The 21,571-nt window shown below is 46.7% G+C and overlaps 2 protein-coding genes across 7 annotated transcripts in view; both read right to left on the bottom strand.

Moving 5' to 3' along the window:
• Golga3 (golgin A3) overlaps nt 1–11,688 on the bottom strand; it is a 45,373-nt gene extending 33,685 nt beyond the window's left edge. The window contains exons 1-4 of one of the 5 annotated variants that reach the window (XM_076838489.2): nt 11,436–11,688; nt 6,104–6,416; nt 3,724–4,002; nt 768–880 (exon numbers count right to left, since the gene is read on the bottom strand). In XM_076838489.2, the coding sequence (XP_076694604.2) occupies nt 768–880; nt 3,724–4,002; nt 6,104–6,308 (597 nt within the window). In that variant the 5' untranslated portion in view covers nt 6,309–6,416; nt 11,436–11,688. The other 4 variants (XM_076838481.2, XM_076838505.2, XM_076838495.2 and 1 more) reach the window with 4 other exon arrangements.
• Nucleotides 11,689–15,554: 3,866 nt separating this feature from the next.
• The window catches only part of Chfr (checkpoint with forkhead and ring finger domains), a 29,074-nt gene continuing 23,057 nt past the window's right edge, over nt 15,555–21,571 (bottom strand). For both annotated transcript variants that reach the window (XM_076838325.2, XM_076838352.2), the window contains exons 14-17: nt 20,948–21,035; nt 18,891–18,998; nt 18,413–18,485; nt 15,555–16,658 (exon numbers count right to left, since the gene is read on the bottom strand). In XM_076838325.2, coding sequence (XP_076694440.2) covers nt 16,616–16,658; nt 18,413–18,485; nt 18,891–18,998; nt 20,948–21,035 — 312 coding nt within the window. In that variant the 3' untranslated portion in view covers nt 15,555–16,615. The remainder of the gene's footprint in view (nt 16,659–18,412; nt 18,486–18,890; nt 18,999–20,947; nt 21,036–21,571) is intronic.

Genomic DNA, 21,571 nt, shown 5'->3' with positions numbered 1-21,571 from the left:
AGAAGCTCTGTGCCTGGCCTTCAGAAGGCACAACCATGTACAGCAGTAGAGTTCACTGGGATTGTCACTCATGAAGTAAATGGAGACCTAAGCCTGGTGGCTCAGGTCTGAGAGCAAAGGTACAAGCTCAGCTTCTCTGGTTTTCAGATGCAGGAATAAAATGCACTCCTTCCAAAAGCAGCAGGACCAGATGGGACTGACCTGACCCTGCTGGAGTCTCCCAAGGGGATGCATGCACAGCAGCAGCTATGAGAGCCCCACCCATCTGCATGCCTGAGCCAGCGCTGACAGATCACCTCACACAGCATGGGCCAGCTTGCTTTCCTTCTTTCTTTTTTGGTACCAGGGACTAAACCCAGGAGTGCTATACACTGAGCCACATCCAAAGATCTTTTTAGTTTTTCATTTTTATACAGTCTCACCAAGTTGCCCAGGCTAGCCTTGAACTTGCAATTGTCCTGCCTCAGTTTCCTGAGTCACTGGGATTAACAGGTGTGCACACCCGACACACACAGAGCTTTTGTTTTTTTTTTTTTGTACCAGGGATTTACCCAGGGGCACTTAGCTACTGAGCCACATCCCTAGCCCCTTTTATTTTTTGAGACAGGGTCTTGCTAAGTTGCTTATGGCCTTGCTAAATTGCTGAGGCTGGCCTCAAACCTGGGATCCTCCTGCCTCAGCCTCCAGAGTTGCTGGGATGACAGGCGTGCACTGCCATGCCCAGCTACGTGCAGAGCTTTTCTGAGCTGGCTCAGGAGGAGACTCACCCTCTCCTGCTGGCGCTTTACTCGGTATTGTCTGAGCTGCTCTTCCAGCTGCTTCCGGGCCTGAAGTCGGACCTGCTCCTCCTCCTCCAGTGGCAGTGACGACATCGTGGAGCCTTCAGGGGAAATGTCCATTAAGAGGCACATAAGGGAGCAGGGCACAGAGAACAAGTTGGCAACCAGAATGTGGCTGTTTTGTGTTTAATTGCCAATATTTTAGCTCCTAAAAAATGCACAGCCATCTAATTTCTAGACTGAGAGAAAACTATAAGTTTTGGCCCACTGACCACAGAGAGGGTCCATCCTGTAGGAGACACATCCAAGAGCTGGTCACTGCTGCTCCTCAAGACAGGCATCTGCCTGGCAAAACCAGAGACAGGAGACAAGTGCCTTCTAGTAACATAAAGGGGTGAACTTAAAGCTGGCTCCAGAGCTAGGTGTGCACAGGCTCAAGACCCTCTGCTGGTGTGGGCCAGGACTCTGCTCTGAAGCTGCTAAAGGCGCTCACCCCCTGGGGATGTTGTGGGTGGAATATGACCCAAATGCAGTCACAATGGGGCTATACTCAGGGACAACCAATATAAGGAGCCACCATGGGATCATGACATAGGACATTTTCCCCCATGCACTCACACCTGGGGATACGACTGATCCACAGCTTGTTTCATTTCCTACAGAAACGTGCCATCTTATAGGGCTTTGCAAAATTACATAAGCCAGCAGGACCTGTGCACTATTCCCTGAAGGACAGAAAGGACTGAGCAGTCTGGTTCCAGGGAACTGTCAGTGCAGACCCAGGAGAATCTACAGCAGAGGTGGGCTGGCCAACTCACTTCCTGACAGACTCCAATCCAGAGGTTGTGCTCAAAGACAGAATGGGAAATAACTTTGTACCCAAAAACAAAATTCAAACTATTAAAACCCAAACATCCTACTTTGAGTAGTTAAAAGGTTGAATGAAAAGTGCAGAGGTATTACAGCTTCAAACCTGGGGCTGCTCTCCCCAGGACTGGGCCTGAGCTTTAGTCTTCTTTAACATTGCAGCCCTGCAGGTGGAATTCCACCAGACGGTCCAGCTGTTGACCAAAGTAGATAAATGCAGTATTTTAACAACTTTTTATACCCTCTTCAGACATGGTTGGATTCTAAGAAAGCAATAGTTTTTTTAAAAAATCCCTAAAACCGAGGCAGTGCTAAGGTCACCAGAAGCTGACCACTGTTGTTAGTGTTCTGATCACCAAACAGATCTCCAGTACATTTTGCAAGGCTGTGTGGCCCAGATGGCCAGTTCATCTGAGTGGCACACTTAAGGCTCCTGGCCACCAAGGAGTTGCCATCAATCAGCAAAATGGGACGGCTGTAAATTAAACAACACCAGAGCTAGATGACAAACTACCCAGACAGAGCTTCAGGTCAGGGTGACGGTGGGAGACTGCCCCACAACAGGGTAGTGCAGACTGGGCAGGTGCTGCCGTGTGGGCACCTGAGACCAGAGCACAAAATCTGTAGGATCAGGAATGCAGCATTTATATGACATTGCTTGACTTAAATGTTGGTAGCCCATTTTCAGAAACCTTAAAAAACACAACACTTGGGAAGACAAAGGCCAAGGTGTGAAGAGACAACACACAAGAAAGACTGCCCAGGGTAGCCAGCAGAGCAAGATGCTCAGACTGTGGCGAGGAAAGTGGATCACTCACCACGCACACCCACATGTGGACAGAGCACACCTGCAGTCCCAGCTACTTGGAAGGCTGACATGGGGGGAATTGCTTGAGCCCAGGAGTTTGAGGCCAGACTGGGCACTGTATAGACTTTGTCTCAAAAACAAACATACAAAAAGCAGAAAAACAGTGTCCACATGGTGAAGGCATGTGGGAAAAGGTGTCAACACAGGTCCCTAGTGCCTGGCATCTGACCAGGTGGGACAGCACCAAACATAGGCATGGCCCACAGAGCAGAGAGTCAAAGGCCCAAAAACACGCGTGCCAGGAAGCTGGCCACGGCAATGCTGACTGTTGCCATGGACAGGAAGACTGCAGGCAGTAGGGGCCAGGGGCTGACCTGGTCGTGCTGGGGCCAAGAGATTCCATGCCATGGAATAAAGCCCAGTGGGAAAACTGCAACACAGGATCAGCACTCACTCCCAATACCACACACAACAGCCAAGCCCTGAGCATGTTTATAGAGGCCCGCAAGAACCTTGTGAAAATATGGCTTACCTGGGGTGCAAGACAACGAGGGAGCTGAGGACACAATCTCATCATGTAAAATTTGATGTATGTGTACACACAAAATGCAAAGCTAAGGAAAAGGTTTTGAGGTTTCTAGGGCTCAAAGGTTGCCAGTGCAAAACTTGTTCAACTTTGAAATGCCAGAGACCATCAGAAAGTAAATACTGATGGAAATAATGCAAAAAAAGCTAGGTGCGGTGGCCACAACCTTGTCCCCAGCTGCTTGGGAGACTGAGGCAGGAGGATGGCAAGTTCCAGGCCAGCTTGGGCAACATAGTGAGACCCTGTCTCAAAATAAAAAATGAAAAGGGCTGGGTCTGTAGCTCAGAGGTAGAGCATTTGCTTACCATGCCCAAGGCTGAGTTCCATAACCAGTATCAAACACAAACAAATAAACAAACAAAAAAGGCATAAAAGAATACTTTCAAGTATAATTAGAACTATCTCAGGACTGATCCCCCTATCTGCTTGTTGGCCAATGGGTGACAAAGGACACAAGAGTTAGGCTGACTGACAGGGACTCTAGAAACACCACTAATACCAAATAGCAGAGAAGTTCCAACACCCACCAGTATTTTCAGTCTTTAAAATGAAGCTATTCATTAAATACACCACCCCGCCCCCCAGTAAGAAGATGGCATAGGGCAGGGCACACTGCCCACAAAGGAGCAGTCAGGCACCCACTCTGGAGGGTGGGGAAGGGCCCGGCAGGAGCAGATGCTTACACAGTTGCGTTTCTTGCATGGGAAGACTGAGTCTGAGAGATTGCAAAGCTTCTTTTCTAACACTGCCCTCAGCACTAGTTCCCTGAGACTTCCTTAGGTTGTCATGGAAACCAGCCACACCTGAAGAGGCATCAGGACCCACTGGGCTTGTCGTGGAGGTGAGAGGCAGCAGAGGGTCTGGGAACTGTGGTGCAGGCCCATTCTGACAGAGGGTCTCTTGGCCAGGCCCATCAAGGCTTCCTCCTTCCTCAGAAGTTTTGCCAGCCTCAATGCTGGTACCTGAAAAGAGAGAACATATTGGACCACCATGGTGGTCATTTCAGATAGGCAGCAAGATCAGCTCATTTCAGACAGGCAACTATGTAGGAGCAGGAACAACTCCATGTGTTACAACGGAGCCCTGTGAGAAGAGACAGCCCATGCCTCCTTCTTGGGGCAAGCCACACAATGGGCTTCCATTACAGCCTCCCCTGTAAGTAACCTCACCCTTCACGCCATGGCTACAGAATTTAAGGCAATTCCTTTCCATTTAAACAAGAACAATGAGAAATCTCATAAGAATCTGTTTTCAAAAATAGGAAAAGAAACAAAAGCTTGAAATAAAGCTGAGAATTATTCTAACTGGCAGTGTCCTTGCTCACATTTTCAAGGGCTGGTTCCAAAGTCAATTCAAAGCACATGTTATCTTCAAAAATGAGAAATCTAAGGCAAAGAGGTAGATAAGCTGATGGGAGCAATTCTGCAAAGAAATGCTCTAGGCTTGATGACCACCTGTTGGGTGAAAGCCTACCTGTGAGCTTGTCAGCTGAGGAGAAGGAGGAAGGAGGCCCAGAAGCCCCAACCTCTCCTTAACCACTACTGGGCCCCATGAGCTGCACAATAATGCACCAGGATGCACCCAGGAGATGCCTAGCTCTAGTCAGCCAGTCGGAGCCTGTCACTTGCAGATGTCAGTCTCTGCTGACACAGCACTCACAGCTTTGTCTCCAGAGGACACACGAGGATCTCAAACAGGAGCAAAGCCAATACCCCACAGAACTGTCTGTTGTACACCCCACACCAGTTCCACTGGGGTCCACATTTCACACTCATGTTACTTGGGTTAATACCACTTTATGATGATTGAGTCTCTAAACTTTCTGTTTAGATAACAAATTAAGTTTTACGCATCACACTGTACTTTTTAAAAAGTCTAAAAGTAAAAGGCCCAATAAATACTAAGACTTTATTACAAGTCTATTAAATGCTAAGACTTTATTAAAAAATAAAATAAAAAAATATTAAGACTTAATTGTTTCCAAACACAAGACAAATTATGGATAAACATTAAGGATGAAGACAACAAAAATAGACATAACCATTTACTGGTTGCTCATCAAGTATGGGGATGGATCCCAGGGTTTCACTCAGGCTAGACAAGCACTCTACCACCAAGCCACACTCCAGCCCCCTTGGCATGCTGTGCACCCTCTAATGCTCACAAGCCCCTGTGGTATGGGTACCATGAATCTGCATAAGCAGCAGACCTAATAGCTGTTTCCACATCTGTCCAACTCAGAAGCACTGTCTCAGTTTGAATGCCATTACCTGCCTCACCTGGCACTTAGGTAACAATAATCAACAGAACCATCTTAGAACACAATTTTTGCTAGTAAGTTACATGTATTTACATGGTAAAAATCTAGAATTTTAAAGGTACATACTGCATCAACAGCCTCTGACTGAAGGGACATGGAAACAAAGTACATAATTCACCTTTTACTTCCCATGTAGCAGCTAATGTAAAAATGCGATGCAAGAATCCTTAGATCTCTGCTCAACCATTTCTGGATTCTAGCTATTAAAATTTTAGCAACCAGTCAGGCATGGTGGTGCATATGGTGGCTCAAGACACTGAGGCAGGAGTATTGCAAGTTCGAGAGCAGCCTCAGCAACTGAGTGAGGCCCTAAGCAACTTAGCAATACCCTGTGTCAAAATAAAAAGTAAAAAGGGCTGGGGATGTGACTCAGAGGTAGAGTGCCCTTCTTCCTCAGAAGTTTGCCAACCCCGAGAGGGGCGAGTGGGAAGGGAGAGAGGGAGGAAAGGAAATGAAAAAAAGAGAGAGACCTTCAGTGATCAATCAACCAAAACAGCAGAATTCCAGGTATGGAACAATAACATATCAGTGAAGACCCACAGAAGCCACTAGGGTCAAAAGGTGCACAACCAGGTGGTCGAATACAAACAGTGCTTCATTTAAGTTAATGCCAACTGAAAACAACACTTGTTGGATTACTTACACACACTCTGGATGAATAAATGTTTGCATCCTTCTCCAAACACAAGCTGGCCACACTATGCTCACAGGCACAGCACCAGCCATGGGGGTAAGCCACTTACACTGAGCTTTGTCCAGCTGGTCAGGTGGTGCCAGCAAGTCCAGGGGCTGCAGGAGGGCCTCGGGGCAAGCTGAGGTGCCACTGTTGGCATTGTCCTCCAGGAGCCCGTCCTGCTTGGCCAACATATTGTCCATGTTCAGGACGGCCCAGGCTGAGCTGACACTGAGGACTACAAGTGACCCTGAGGTGCATTCGGTTTCTACCATCAGCAACAGCCCAGAGTTCCTGGGAAAGACCTCACTCTGTTTCCCATTTGGGGGGTGATTTGAAGTCTCATAAATGGCTTGAAGTCAAACCAACCAGTATCATGATACCTGATAGGAATAAAAAAGAAAATATATTATGAAAATTCATTTGACAGATTTCAAGTAAAAATTACAAAATTAACATTTGATTCCCACTTTGCATTTGTACTGCCAATAAGTAGAGACTGACTCATTCAATAAGCAATTCTTCAGCCCCTAGAATTCCTGGGTTTTGAGGACAAAATGCTAACTCAGTCACACCTAAACTCTTTCCTGAAGGCACCTCCTGTCTCTGCAGGGCTGGCCAAAGAGAGTTCTGGGGGAACTTCCAAGGTCACAAACTCAGGCTTTTGATCTGTCCTCCTAAGCTTAATTTAAGGGAAAATCTTAACCCTAAGTTTGTTTATCAACTCTGAAATGTACTGATACTATGATTAATTCTTTCTTATCAACAGATAAAGTATATGTAGAAATGTATAAAGTATATGTAGAATTCTGTAGAAATGCTGGCGTTTATTTCCTTTAAAATAAGTTTTATGCTGGGTACGGTGGCGCATGCCTATGAACCCAGCTACCCAGAAAGTTGAGACAGGAGGATCCCAAGTTCTAGGCCTCAGCAACTTAGCAAGATCCTGTCTCAAAATAAAAAATAAGAAAGGCTGGGGGTGTAGCTCAGTGGTAGAGTTCAATACCTAGTATCAATAGGTTCAATACCTAGTATCACTAAGGAAAAAAAAATTCATATTATTCTATGTTTTGTTTAATGTGTTTAACGTGTTTTGTAGATAAGAAAAACTTATATAACCTTCATTCCTACCTTACAAATGCCATATAGAAATTACAGGTAAGAATCCCAAGTAGGTCGTTCTAAAAAAAAAAAAAAGGCTGACACAAAATAAGCCTATACTGCAGGCGCATCTGACTCCACCCATCCTCCATCACTATTCACCCGTGAAAGAAGTCACCCCTGGCGGTGGGCAGAACCCACCTATTTACATGACCCATGGCTTAGCTACTCAAGTGCCATCTGTGCAGACCTATTGTTCATAACTAATGACCAGTTATTCCTCTCTGCACCCTATGGGCCAGAGACAATGAATTAATAACAGTGCTGTTCAGAACATGAATAGAGGGCTGGGGTTGTAGCTCAGTGATAAAGCGCTTGCCTAGCATGTATGAGGCACTGGGTTCGATTCTCAACACCACATATAAATAAATAAAATAAAGGTCCATCGACAACGTAAACAAACAGAACATTAATGAGAAACCAGCTGAGGGGCTTGTAACTAGAAGGCACTACTGATAAGAACCTGTGAAAGCAACAGGAACTACAAATCCAGTGCAGCTAATCAAAAGTACTGTAAAGAACAGGCTCTGGGAGTTTGCCTCACTGACAGGGCCTAGCACACGTAACATCTACATGTCAGACGAAAAGCTTGTCTGAGTCACAAAAATGAAGGGAGTCACTGAGGTTGGCCAAAACATGATCCCGTATGCAGTGAGTTCTCACCTCCCTCTGGTCTGTGCCATCAGAGACACCGTTCACCACTGGAGACTTCTGAGCTGGGTGGGGGGTGAATAGATTCCTGGAGCCTGGTCACAAGCTGGGTGGGGGGTGAACAGACCCCTGGAGCCTGTCCACATACATCCCACAGACCTCTCTGAACATCGTCATTTTATAGGTTCTTGTATGGAACATGGAAAACCACTGAGCACCCACTAAGCCTGATCCACAGCTACAATCCCAGATGCAGCTGGTGTGAGTCGGCTAAGCCAGGACCCCACACAGTGAAGACACCCCAAAGCAAGTGAGGCACTTTATCAAACAATGCCCCAGGTGACCCCTTCCTCTCAGTTTGCCTCTTAAAGGACAGATGAATGATACACAGACATACCTGAATAAATATTGTGAAATGGAAAATCCACTGTACCACTGAATACCAGTACAATGCAGATATCTTCCTATTGCAAAATTTCTTAGCAAAAGTTTAGCTTTGAAATGTCTTTACCTCTGCCCTGTGTGGGGATGCTAATGTCCAAATCACTATATGTTCCCACAGTTCCCACATGCACTGCATGTCAGATGAAAAGTGTGACTGCAGAAGCCAGTCCCTCTGTCTCATCCACTCTACCTGCTATCACTACACTTCCCCTGGCCCCACTACAGCACTCACACTGCAGCATGTTCCATCTACTCCACTGTACCCTAAGATCCCTAGAAGCAGACTCCATCACTCCAAGTCAGCCTCCCCACTACTGCATACACTCCCCATTCACAGAAGTGCTCAGCACACCTCTCTGACTTAACCTTTGGCTCTGCCAAGTTCCACCTTGCAGCTAAGCTAATGGTTCCAAAACAAAGTGACAAAATATCTGAATGCCTGAGTATCAACACTGTCTTTTCAAGTACAGAAAAGCTCTTAACTATTCATACTGAAAATACCTGGAAACTCCAGTTCCAAAGAGGGTCAGAGAATGGCTTCTGGAGTTACAAACTGAAAAGCAGCACACAAGGGGCACAGTCCAGAGAAGCCCCGTGACCTAGTGAGGAGCAGGACTCAGGAGACCACACTTATCTACAAAGATGAATATGCAAAAGAGGGCAGCCAGGAGTCCCAAAGAAAATGTGCCTTAGAGCAAGTAATTACAGTACCCTCATCTAACATTGTCCAGGAAGAACACCAGCAAAGGATGCTCAAGTTCCATTAGTAATAACAAACATGGCAACAACAGCTTGGGCCCACAGCCATTACATATTCCACCCTCAATTCCCCTTCTTTGACTTCTTGCTGAGAAAGACACCTTTAGATTCTGGGATGCTATGGACCTCCAGAGCACAGAACCCAAGACTGAGACTTACTCTAGAAACTTGTGAAGATGGCCCATGGTCATGCTCAACTCCTTCAGCAGCCAAGCAGACAGAATTTCCTGATTGTGCCTAGTGCAGAACCTGGGGCAGTGTCCTTCTCCCTGAAGGGCAATAAACTGCACTCTTTGTCCAGCATTAGTCTCCCTTGAATTCTAGTTAGCGTGACGCAGTCATTCAGGTCCCCAATACTTCAGACTGCTGGTCAAGGCAAATCTCTGGGCAACTTGGAGGATTAGACAGCTAAGGATGTGTCACATGGAAGCTGTTATTAGTAATGTGCACTCCATTTCATGATTTTTTTTTTAATTAAAAAGAGGCCAGACTCACCATAGATCATTTTGACCACTTGCATTCCTAGTTTCCTAGACAGCAGACTGAGCAAAGCTGCACCAAGAACTTTAGAAGGTATACAAAACTCAGGTTCACTCCTGCCTAAAGGCAAAGGACTTCATACTGGGAAATCATCAATTCAGACACCTACAGAACTTCCAGTTCCCCTGTTCAGCAGAGTCCATGAACTCAGTATATACTCATCAAACAGCTCCAACCTCCATATTGAGATTGTTCCTATCAGGAATTAGAAACAGAACATTGCCAAAGACAAAACAGAATTTTTTGAAGAAGATAATGTGGCTGAGGCCACACTAGTAGCCAAATACAAATAGGATATATGCAAATAAAAACCAAAGGAGAGCCTCAGGTCACTCTACAATGGGGATGTAAGGACAGTCTTACAAACTGGACACGTATGCCTCAAATCCCAACTCCTTGGATGGATTTCTGAACTACTCTTAACCTGTTTCTTCATCAATAAAAGAGAAATGAATACAAAACTCTGCCAAATAAAAATCAGGTAGTATCTGTCTCATGCCCTTAATAAACAGGTGCAATGATTAGCCTCATTTTCCCTTCAACTACTGTCTGACAGTAAAAGACAACGAAAGATATTCTCACTTGAGAAAGAATACAACTTCCTAAAGCAACTGGAGAAAAACAGCTATTTTTGTTTGTCTATTTTGTTGTGGTGCTGGGGATCAAGCCCAAGGCCTTGAACATGCTAGACAAATGCTCTACCACTAAGCCACTTTAGAGTTAATATGATTTTCATTTCCTTTTCTTGCCACTCAAAGTTTATTGTAACTGAAAGCTAAAGGGTCATAAAGGCAATGGCCATGAGGCACCTGTAAATGGTTTACAATGTCCTATTAACAATAAAACACAAAACTCTCACCATAAACTGTGAAGCCACATTCCATGTGGCTCCTGCCTACTTCTACACCCTTACTCTTACTGCCTTCCTCCTTTTTCATGTTTTAGCCACATTCTATACCCAGACACACGGAACTAGCTCTCCATAGTGTCTCCACATTTCCTGTTCATTCTGCCTGAAATGCTTCGCTGACAATTTTGCACAGTAGCTTCTTGACACGGAGGTCTGGACTTGAGATCATCTCCGCCAAAGGCTCACCCCACCCAACCACCATCCAATCTTCTTGGTAATGGCCCTATTAGATATTCCTGTCCCTCCACTAGAAGGTGAGCAGGGTAAGGGCAGAGACCACACCATTATATCCTAACATCTGCAACAAGGCTTGTTACTCCACTGGCACTTAATAAGCAATTGTGCAAAGAAGTGAGCTGTTGGTCTGGCTCACGCTTGGGGACAGTGCCTTGTCCTTCTCTGTCTGGACCATGGCACTAAATGGTGAAGCACATCTGAGCATCAGAATCAAAAGAGTAAGTCCGCCCAGGGCTGAGGCAAACGAGGAAGTACCCGCCATCACGTCACGTTTGTCATCAGCTGTAAAAGGACCAGACTTTGAATACGCTGGCCCAGCAGAAGCGGCAGCAGCAGACGTCTTCTGGGCAGATCGCATTCAAGAGGCGTAGAGCGAGCCTCCATGTTTATAGAGCCAATGCCGAGACCAGTGGAGGTGTCCAGGCCGGGACACAGAGGGTTGACTGGAGCGGGCCGCCGCTGACCAGCGCCTCCCCGGCCCCTCTCGTGGCCGCCCCGGCCCCCGCCTCCAAGCTCCCCCGACGTGCCCCCAGACCCTCATCCCCAGGCTTCCCCTACGAGGCCCCCGACACTCGCCCCCATGCTGCCCAGACACCGCCCTCTTGCTCCCCCGACGCAGCCCCAGACCCTCACCCCAGTGCTCCGACGCTGCCCTGGACGTTCGCCCCTCACGCCTACAAACCCCGCCCGCGGCCCTCACCCGGCACCGCCGACTCTGCGGCTTTGGCTAGACGTGGCCGCACGAGGGGCGGGGCACAGCGGTGCGACAGCCTCGAGCCCCCGGAAACAGCCTGCGCGCGATCTCCGTTCCGGAATAAAAGTGTCTTTCTCTGTTCGCAGCCGCACTCGGGCCCAAGCGGTGTTGGGCTGACCCGCACAGGACCGAGGCAGGCTTCGGAAAGAGACTTTAAGGTTCTGCGACTCTTTTGCCTCTTTTCCAGACTGGCAGGACTAACTCCGACAGAAAGACGGACAACTAACCTTCCGGCGGAAGTGGCGTGGTCAGGGAGAGCGGCGTCCCGCCCCTCCCCAGTCGTAGGCGGGCGTGGCTTGCATGGGTTCCGCCTCTGGTGGGCGTGGCACGCTTGCGTCACCGCCTGCCAGACCCAAGGCCGGCCGGGTGCCTGCAGCCGTCGCTGGGCTGTCTGCTGGGCTCCGCCCGAAAGCGGAAAGCGGAAAACGGGAGGCGAGGGTCTGCCTTTCTGCTAGCAGACGTCGGTGGCGGGCGGGAGGCACAGGTCGCGCCGCCGCTCTGGAATATGGTTCGGCGATTTCTCAAAAAAATTAGACACACGGATGGGCGCGGTGGCACACGTCTGTGATCCCCGTGACTCGGGAGGATGGTAAATTCGAGGTCAGCCTGAGCACCTTAGCGAGATTCTGATTCAAAATAAAAAATAAAAGGACTGGGGGCCTAGCTCAGGGGTAGAGTGGTCCAAGGTTCCATGCCCTGTACCTCCCCTCCAAATTATAGTTATATGGCCCAGCATCCACATTCCTGGACACCTATCTCAGAGAAATAAGCTTGTTCCCGCACAGAAACCTGCCTATAATTGTTCCTAGCACCATCATTTGTAACGGCCCCAAAGAATAAACGACCAAATGTGTCCGTGGGTGGGCGGTGAAAGGCACAGACCACCACGAATTCCAAGGGCATTCCACGGAGGGAGAGCTCTCAAGGCCTGTACTGAACGAGGGTTCCACTTATACTATACGTTCACTGTGGGAGTGACAAGTTAGAGAAACGGAAAACAAACCACTGGTTGTCAGGGATTAGTAATGATGGGGTTGGAAAAGCAGTAGCAGGGGGCTGGGGCGGGGGAGAGTCTTTGCATGGAAATGTGTATCTCGTGATAGTGTCGATGGATCTGCATGTGACATTAAACGACATGGATCTATAAACTCGTTTAAGACTATGTGATCTTAATCCAGGGGCTAAGATTGTGGTTCAGCGGTAGAGTGCTCGCCTAGCACTTGTGAGGCCCTGGGTTCGATCCTCAGCACTACATAAAAATAAATAAAATAAATGTATTGTGTCCAACTACAACTAAAAAACAAATATTAAAAAAAAAAAAGATTAGTGTTAGCTTCCTGACTGGTATATTATAGTATGTAAAGTAAGATGTACGGGGAACTGGAGCAAGTCTTAATCAGCAAATAAAATGTGACAATTACTAAGTCTAAAAGCAAACACTCTAACCCCAACCCTAACCAAATTATGTTAAATTGATAGCCATGTCCACATGGAAAAAAATACTGATTTTTTTTTTTTTTTTTTTTTTTGATAGTGCTGGGGACAGAACCCAGAGTCTTGCATATGCCAGACAAGCCTCTACCACTGGGTTACATCCCCAGCCCTAAGGAAAACTTTTTGCAGCATTATTAAGGTATAGCTTGTTAGGTTGGTGGTGGTGACTTAGTGGCAACTTAGAGCAAAGCAGCCCGCGCGGGAAAAGAACATCAATCAGATGCCGGAGGAAATGCCTGTCAATCAGCCAGATCTCCTGACTAACTCCTGTCAATCAGCAGGACCCCCTGGCCAATCCTGGAGTTCAGCCAATTCCCCTGACCAACTCCAAGGGGGCAAAGGACCCCCAAAACACCTTTCCTGTCCCAAGCCCTTCCCTTCCTGCTGTAAGCCCCATAAAAGTCCAGTCCAGTCGAGCTTCCATGCGGTTTCTCCTCAGACCCTTCCCCTCTCCACTCTGTGGGTCTGAAGGAGTTCCGACCGGGAGTGATATCTCAATAAAGCCTCTTTCAGCGGCCCTTTTAAATATGCCTCCTTTGGTCACTGCCTGCCTCGCCTGATCTGACATAGCTTACATACCACAAAATGTGCCCTGCATACAACTCAGTGATTACTTCAGAAAGCTTGCAGAGCTGCACATCTTCCTACAAACCCTTTGGTCATATGCAGACATTCCAGCCCCCAACTAGGAAGTGGTGAGGCCAAGTGCTTATTACTTTTCTTAAATACAACTGATTTAGTTCTAAGTTCACATGATTTCTAAAGCACTGGCTGTGTTCGGCGGCACTGGCTCCTGGGAGGTGGCCCTGCCAGATCACCTGGATTCACCTATGCTGCTGCCCACAGGACTGGGCCTTGCCCCCCACATGGGCCTTTGTCCTCAGGAAAGCAAGACCCAGCCTCTCTACAGCCAGGACAACCTCAGGGAGAAAAGCAACTACTGTTCATGCCAAAGTGGAGCCAAAGTGGAGAGGGCAGAGGGAGAAGATGGTTCTAGGGACAAGGTTCAGTTTCCTCCATCAAGCCACACTTGAAATCAAATCTATTCTGGGCATTCTGAATTCAGCAAATTCCTCTTTTTGCTTTCTTTCTCCTGAGAGTCTAGTTTTCTACTGCCAAGCTTCTGGAGACCCAGATTCCGGGTCTCTTCTGAGCCCAGCTACAGACTGTGAGAAGAGCAGTGTCACCCTTTCCTGGGTTGCCAGACCAAAACAAGGGATAGACTGTCACCAGGGTCCCCCAACTAACAGAAACCCCCCAGGCCCACAGCCCCTGAGGCCCGCTTCCTCTGACTTGAATCTCAGACCCTTCAGACCAGGAAGGGCTCTCCGGATAGCCCACTGGAGGGTGTGCAGCTGAGGTAGGCAACACTCACCTAGCACTGGGCAGGGTCACTGGGAGAATGGGGTGACCTTACTGGCACCAGGAGCACAGGAGGGTAGTGGACAGCTGAGGCCTAGCTCTGAGTCTGCTTTGAGACTGGGCTGAAGAGCCACACAGAAGCATTGGGCATCTGCAGCGGCTACAATGGCCACCCCCCTGCAAGGCAAGCCTGTGAGGAAACCCATACATTCACCCCAGGGTCAGCAAAGCTCCATGCAATTGAAGATTTTGTGATTTTTAGTGTAAGGTAGATGGGTCTTTAAGAGAAGTTCAGAAAAACATATAAACACTGCATGAGCCCTGCCCACCTGCCTCTCTAAACAGCTCAGGTCACACCACGGAAATGACCATGCTGGCCTGAGGCTCCCTCAAGTTAGAGCAGGATGCAAGCTTTGTTCTGTCACATGCTCACCAGAAGTCTACTGGAGTCCCCTCAGTGTGGACCAGATGTCCAGTTACTTTTTTATTTTTAGTTGTAGTTGGACACAATACCTTTATTTTATTTATTTCTATGTGGTGCTGAGGATCGAACCCAGGGCTTTGCATGTGCTAGGTGAGCGCTCTACCGCTGAGCTACAACCCCAGCCCGAGTGTCCAGTTCTTTAGTGGACTGAGTAAAGCTCAATGCTCCCAGGGATGTGCTCCCACCTTGGTCCAGTGAGACCAGAGCAAAGGTACTGGTCCCACTTCACCCTGGGCATGAAGAACTGCTTGCTGTAGGGCTCAGGGGCAACTTGGTGGTAGATCACTTGCCTTCTGTGCAACTGCCTTGGGTCTGAGTCAGAGCAGCATTAAAAAAAAATTGTTTTGCATCCTCTATAAGGTTGGCATTTTCATCTTAATCCCTGGGAGTAGGTATGGTCCGTCTCTATAGCAAGACCATGGCAGGCCTCCCTACCCGGCTGAAAATAAAGTACCCACACTGGACAAAAGGCTGTGGCTCCTGGGGCTGGCAAGGGTAAAGAGACTCTCTGCTGTTTTCCTTGATGCTTAGGCCCAACCTCAGGTCCTGTGTGACTCCAGAGGTGAGCTCACTCCAAGTGATCAGTTAGTCTGCTGGTAGAGCCACAGATGGACCAGAAGGCAATAAATGGGACAAGCAGTAAAGAACTAGCAAATCTTCATGGAGCCTATCTCCATCAAGATGGGGAACACAGGGCAGCCCCACACAGAACCCCATACAGAGAGGAGAAACAAACACAGCTTGTTTATTAGAATCAAAAAAGAGAACTTTCTCCCACAAATACAGAATACTGCCTCTCAATCTGTATCAAGAGCAAGACAACAGTTGAAAATTGTATTCCTGAGAAGAAGCAAAAAAGTTACCAGTTTGCAAACAAACTTAACAGGTGATTTTGACAAAAGATAAAAAAACTTTTTCTTTTTCTTTTTTTTTTTAACAAAAACCAAAATTTCAAGTATTATTCCAGATGACATGGCAAACCTAACAGAGGAGGAAAGGAATCAGGAAGCAATGGCCCCAGACCCACCCAGCTGCAGGGGGATCTCGCAGGGCTGGCAACCTCATCCTCCCTCCACAAAAGGACCTGCCAGCCCTGCACTGAGGATAGTGGACGCAACTCACACACTTTAGAAAGGAGCTGCTAACCTGAAAGTCATATCCAGGGTTAGCTGTTGTGGACATTTGATGATTGTTTTAACAAATAGAAACATATGCTCATTCTTTCAGATATCATACTATCCCCGATTTTAGTAAATTTGCAAATTATATTATTTGTGCTACAGTTTGTAATATTTAAATCTTATCAGATAAGCACCAAACCCATTAAAAATATATAAAAGGTATGGTTTCCTCAACAGCGTTGTATTCTGTACATCCTGTAGGCTGTAAACTTACTCTCCCTTTCCTTAAGCAGAATGCTTCTGATTAAACTTCCTCTTTCTCCCGTGAAATTTTTCCTGCAAAGAGATTTCCATTTTAACTGCAGTTATGGAAAAGGTACATAAAGAGCAAACCTGTACTACACCACCTCCATGGGTGGGGCAGCTGTGCACCTGGCAGGAGGCCTCAGCCAGCTGCTACTACCACTCACCAGGAGGATGGCTGTGGCCAGAGGCTGCCTGGGAATAAACTCCACAAAAGGAAAAGTCACACAACAGAACTGACCAGAGACTCAGCATTGCTTAGGGGGACTGTAAAAATGCCCTTAATGTGTTGGTGTTCAGAATTCTTAACTGCAGCGTCCCTGCCTCCAGTGCTTCAATCAGACTGTATGTCCCCTTGATGTTCAGTTCTTGAACCTGGTTTGTTCACAGATGTGATTGAATTTCCTGCAAAAAGAATTTGGTCACATCACACAAGACAACATCAGAGAAGTATTCAAATTAACAAGGATTTGAAACCACAAACTGGAGGAACCACATGAGAATTGTGTAAGTGCGTGTGTTTGTGGACTCACAGCAGTATGTTTTTAATAACATCAAAGAAATGAAACCCCAAAGTAGCCTTTTTCCTTTTTTAAATTTTAAAATAGAGGTGAAAACATCTTGGGTAATTTCCTTAGAGAAAAGCATAAGAGCTGTGCCTTTTCAGAGAGAGCCTGAGTACCCTGTGTGTTTCCTGACAGGGTGAAGATAGGCGACCAGGCAGGTGACGGTGGCACCTCCCCTCTCCACAAGCCATGGGCAAGAGCAGAGACATTGAGGAGGGAGATGGGATGTGTCTGTGTTACCTGAATCCCTACTTTCATAAGAAATGTTGGTTACTAGTGAAATCTCCTTTTTAGGGAAAAAATGGCCTCTTCCAACGCTGTTTAAGCTCAAATATAACACAAGGATTTTATCCCAAGAAATAACTGCTTGATGGAATTTGTCTTTGTCCAAGTCCACATCTCTCTCATTGTCTCAACTACTTCAATTTGAAACATACATGCCTATTTGGGGATTATATATAGGCCAAGGAATTGACTGAGAGTGATCATCTCACTCAGTTGTTTAAGGAGATGGCAGAGAGATTAGTCCTAAATTCTGAGAACAACCTTTAAAGACACACTGAAGACACCACAGTGGAGGTGACCCCGCTACAGTGATCACAAACACCCACATACAGTATGGAAGACAACCAGCTGTCATAGCATTACGCTGCGGGCCTATGGCTTCCAACAGATGTTCTCCATGACCACAGCCACTGTCTCAGTGCTAAACCTCTCATGTCTGCTGTGCTCTGGAAGCTGTCAGAGGTGACTCCAGCCAAGAAAACAGAGAGCAAATGAACGTCTGCATATAGAAATTTTGGGATATGAGGGCTGGGGATGTAGCTCAGGGGTGGAGCATTGCTCCACAGGCACAAGGTCCTGAGTTCAAGCCCCAGCACCATCCCCCCTCAAAAAAAAAAAGAAAACAGGAAATGAGGTATCAAAAGAGGTGAAATCTCTCCATGAAGATTCTACTTTACATGCTGTGTGAGTTTACATAAGCATAATGTTACTGTACACATACACACACACACACACACACACACACACACACACATTTTTTGGTGGTGATGGGAATGGAACCTATGGCCTTACACATACTATGCATGCACTCTGGAGATTTTTCCAAGGTCATAGAGGCAATATGGAATCTTTTGTGTGTGTGTGTGTTGCTGGGCCTTGTGCATGTAAGGCAAGTACTCTACCAACTAAGCTATGTCCCCAGCCCCAATAATGGAATCTTTATTTACATCCCTGAATGCCACTGAGCTACACCTCAGCCCCATACATTAGTTTGTCTGTGTATGTATATGCATATACATTTACATATGTGTATACACCTCCCTCCAATTTTTTTTTAAATAAGGGGATTAAATCCAGGGTTGCCTTACTACAGAAATACCTACCCAGCTCTTTTTATTTTTTATTTTGAGACAGGGTCTCACTAAGTTGCCCAGACTGAACTTGAACTTGCCATCCTCCTACCTCAGCCTCCACATAGATGGGATTACAGAGGGATGACACTGTGCCCCACCAAAATTAGCATATTTTTTAGCAGACGATGAACCACTGTAGTGACTTCCCCAAGCCTGGTACCCCTGTCTCACTCACATGGCATGGTGGGCTTTCACCTGAGTGCGGCAGTTACGGCCCCAGTAGCAATCAGGACGGGATGCCACAGCCACTAGAAAAGAAGACAGTGCACAGCCATTACAGGCAACACCCCCACTCAGCTGCTGCATTTAAATAGATACCCAAGGAAGCCACCACTGAGCACAAAGGGCCCTGTCACTCTTCATCACCAGTTTAGGACTGTGCAGGATTTCAGGAAAGGAAATCAAACTGGTAAAAGACACATTCAGGAAATGGAGTCCTCTAGCACTCTATCCAAAGTGTCCATGCACCTCTCCTTTAGCAACACACACTGTCTTGACTGGTGGAGGCAAACATGGCCTCACGCAGCCTGGGTGGCTCTTCCCACTTCTGCTGTGGACTTCTGACAAGAACACAGCCCAAACAAGCACCTGTTAAGGACAGACACCAATCCTGAATTGGACTGGACAGAATTGGAGTTTGTGGAGTTCTTTACCTGGTAACTCAGAAGCAGGAATGTTCTGCCGATACTGATAGGTCAGCTCACGGAAGCTACGCAGGCCACAGCAGTAACACAGTACAGTGTTCCCAGTGATTCTGTAATCTGCAGGGAACACAGTCGGTTATCGGGCAATGTCATTTTTCAAACAACAGAACAGATGCTGCACCTCAAACTCCTGCAATGCTAAGGACACTGATTCACACAATGGGACACAGAAGCTGAAAAAGAACATCAGAACCAATCTAGGTTCCAACTTAATTTTTCTCTTTTTTTTTGTTTCAATATTGGAGATCATACTTAGAACATAAAAAGGGCTGGAGATATAGCTCAGTGGTAGAGCGCTTGCCTAGAGTGCATGAGACTCTGGGTGGGATCTCCAATGTTGAAAGAAAGAAAAGAGAAAAAATAAATTGGACACTAGGTAAATCTGACTACATCAAAATGGAAACATAACAAATGTGAAATACTCATGATATGACTATAAGTGGCAATATATTTAAAACACAAACAGCAATGCTATGTACTTAATTAACAAAGATATCCCACAAATCCACATCAAAACAAACCCTTAAAGAACCTAGTATATTGGGCTGGGGTTGTGGCTCAGTGGTAGAGCACTTGCCTAGCATGTGTGAGGCACTGGGTTTGATCCTCAGCACCACATAAAAATAAATGAATAAAATAATGGTGTTGTGTCCATCTACAACTAAAAAAAATTTTTTTAAAAAAAACCTAGTATAAATAAAGGCCAAGATCACAGGTAAGCACATGCCACACAAATGCAAAAAAGACTGGCTACAGTTGTCAATAATAACTAAATATGGGCAAATGAAACGACGACATGTCACTGTTGACCTTTCTCCCATTAACAAGACTTAGAGAGACATGTGGAATTGACAGGCAGAGAGATGCTCACCCTCATGCTCTGAGGCACTGGTGGGAACCTACATAGCCTACATAGCCTCAGGAAGGACAGCGTGCTCATATGACAAAGTCTCCACCTGCCCTGAGAGTCCTGCTTACTCTAAGGTGATGACTTCTCGGATCTACAACACTGCATGCTCAACAAATGTGGCATTGTTTAAAATAGTGAAGAACTGGAAATAACTGAAATACCCTTTATTAATGAATTAGCTAAATACACTATGGCATTAGAAGGCTGCATAACAATAAAAGTCGAGACTGGAATGCGTCTTCAGCTCAGCAGTGGAGTGCCTGCTTGGCACGCACAAGCCCAGGCTGGATTCCCAGCACCACATGCACCCATGCAAACCAGGGTACAGACCTTTCTTGGCAGAAGGAGTGCATGATACATTGCTGAGGGAAAACCATACACAAACAGCACAGGAGGGTGTTATCTGGAAGGCCATCCACAAATAGGTATTTGGAAGGGCCTAGAAGAGTGGTCACAAAAATACCATCTCTGCATATTTTTATTTTTATTTTTTTTTTGTGGTGTTAGAGATTAATGCCAGGGTCTGATGAATGCTAGGCAAGTGCTCTACCACTGAGCCACATCCCCAACCCCTCGATGGAATTTTAAGCAAATCTCTCAAGTCTTTCTCTCATAATAATTAATACCTCAGAAAAAAAAAACCTGCTTGTTAATATTCCTTCGGCCTCCCTGGGTGGCAAAAGTCATACACTACAAGGCACCTGTGCTACCCTGCGGGGGGGGGGGGGGAACAGCCCCCACTGAGGGATTCACACACCAAGGGACAAACAAGGGTCTGGGAAAAACCATCCTAGGACTGGTGTAGGTGAGTGGTGGAGTCTCCCAAGCTATGCTCCTCCCATCCCTACAGAGCAGTCAGTTCTGGAGTATGTCATGCAGGCATAAGCACAGTGCTTTTCAAACTCAAAAATGAAGACTTTCTGTCTCTGCTGGGGTGGGTGGAGGTTCAAGTCATAAACGTAGGAAAGCAGACAGGTAGTACTACCCAGGGTGACCTGCCAGGTGCTCACTGCTGGGCAGGAGGCAAAGGCAGCCTTAGAAATCATTTCCATTCTACAGAGGGCAAGTAGAACAAGGTGAATGAAATAAAGCTCACCAGACAGTAAAAACACTCCCCGCTGAAGAGCCATAAGACTCTCTGTCAACATGTTTTTCCATGTCAGACCCCTGGTTGCCAGGTAATTCTGGAGGGGAAAAAAAGGCAATAAGAATAAAGACTAGTCTAGAGGCAGAAACACTAAACAATAAGAGAGAAAGCACTTCATGAGAAGCCTCTGAGGTGGCTGAACCCATGGCACAGCTGCACATGGGCAGCCCTGGCCCACAGAGCTTCTGGTATGAGCCTCTTTGGGCCTCAGAGAGGGCTAGCCTTTGAACCCCAGGTGGAAGAGGCATCAGAGTCTCTCAAAATCCTACAAAGGCATTCACAGCACAGGTACAGCTGAAACAACCTTGTCAACGTCCCACGACAAGAGAGGATGAAAACCTGGCATCTGCTGTCTGCCCTCTGGAAACATGGAGCAGCTGGCCCCTCTCATGGAAGCCTACAGAAAAGCACCCCATATAGGGCTGGGGATGTGGCTCAAGCAGTAGTGTGCTCGCCTGGCATACGTGCGGCGCACTGGGTTCAATCCTCAGCACCATATACAAATAAAAAATAAAGATGTTGTGTCCGCCAAAAACTAAAACAATAAATAAAAAAGAAAAAAAGAAAAATACC

The sequence above is a fragment of the Callospermophilus lateralis genome, chromosome 1, assembly GCF_048772815.1.
Source record: "Callospermophilus lateralis isolate mCalLat2 chromosome 1, mCalLat2.hap1, whole genome shotgun sequence".
Lineage (NCBI taxonomy): Eukaryota > Metazoa > Chordata > Mammalia > Rodentia > Sciuridae > Callospermophilus > Callospermophilus lateralis.
This window is presented reverse-complemented; position numbering and strand designations above follow the sequence as displayed.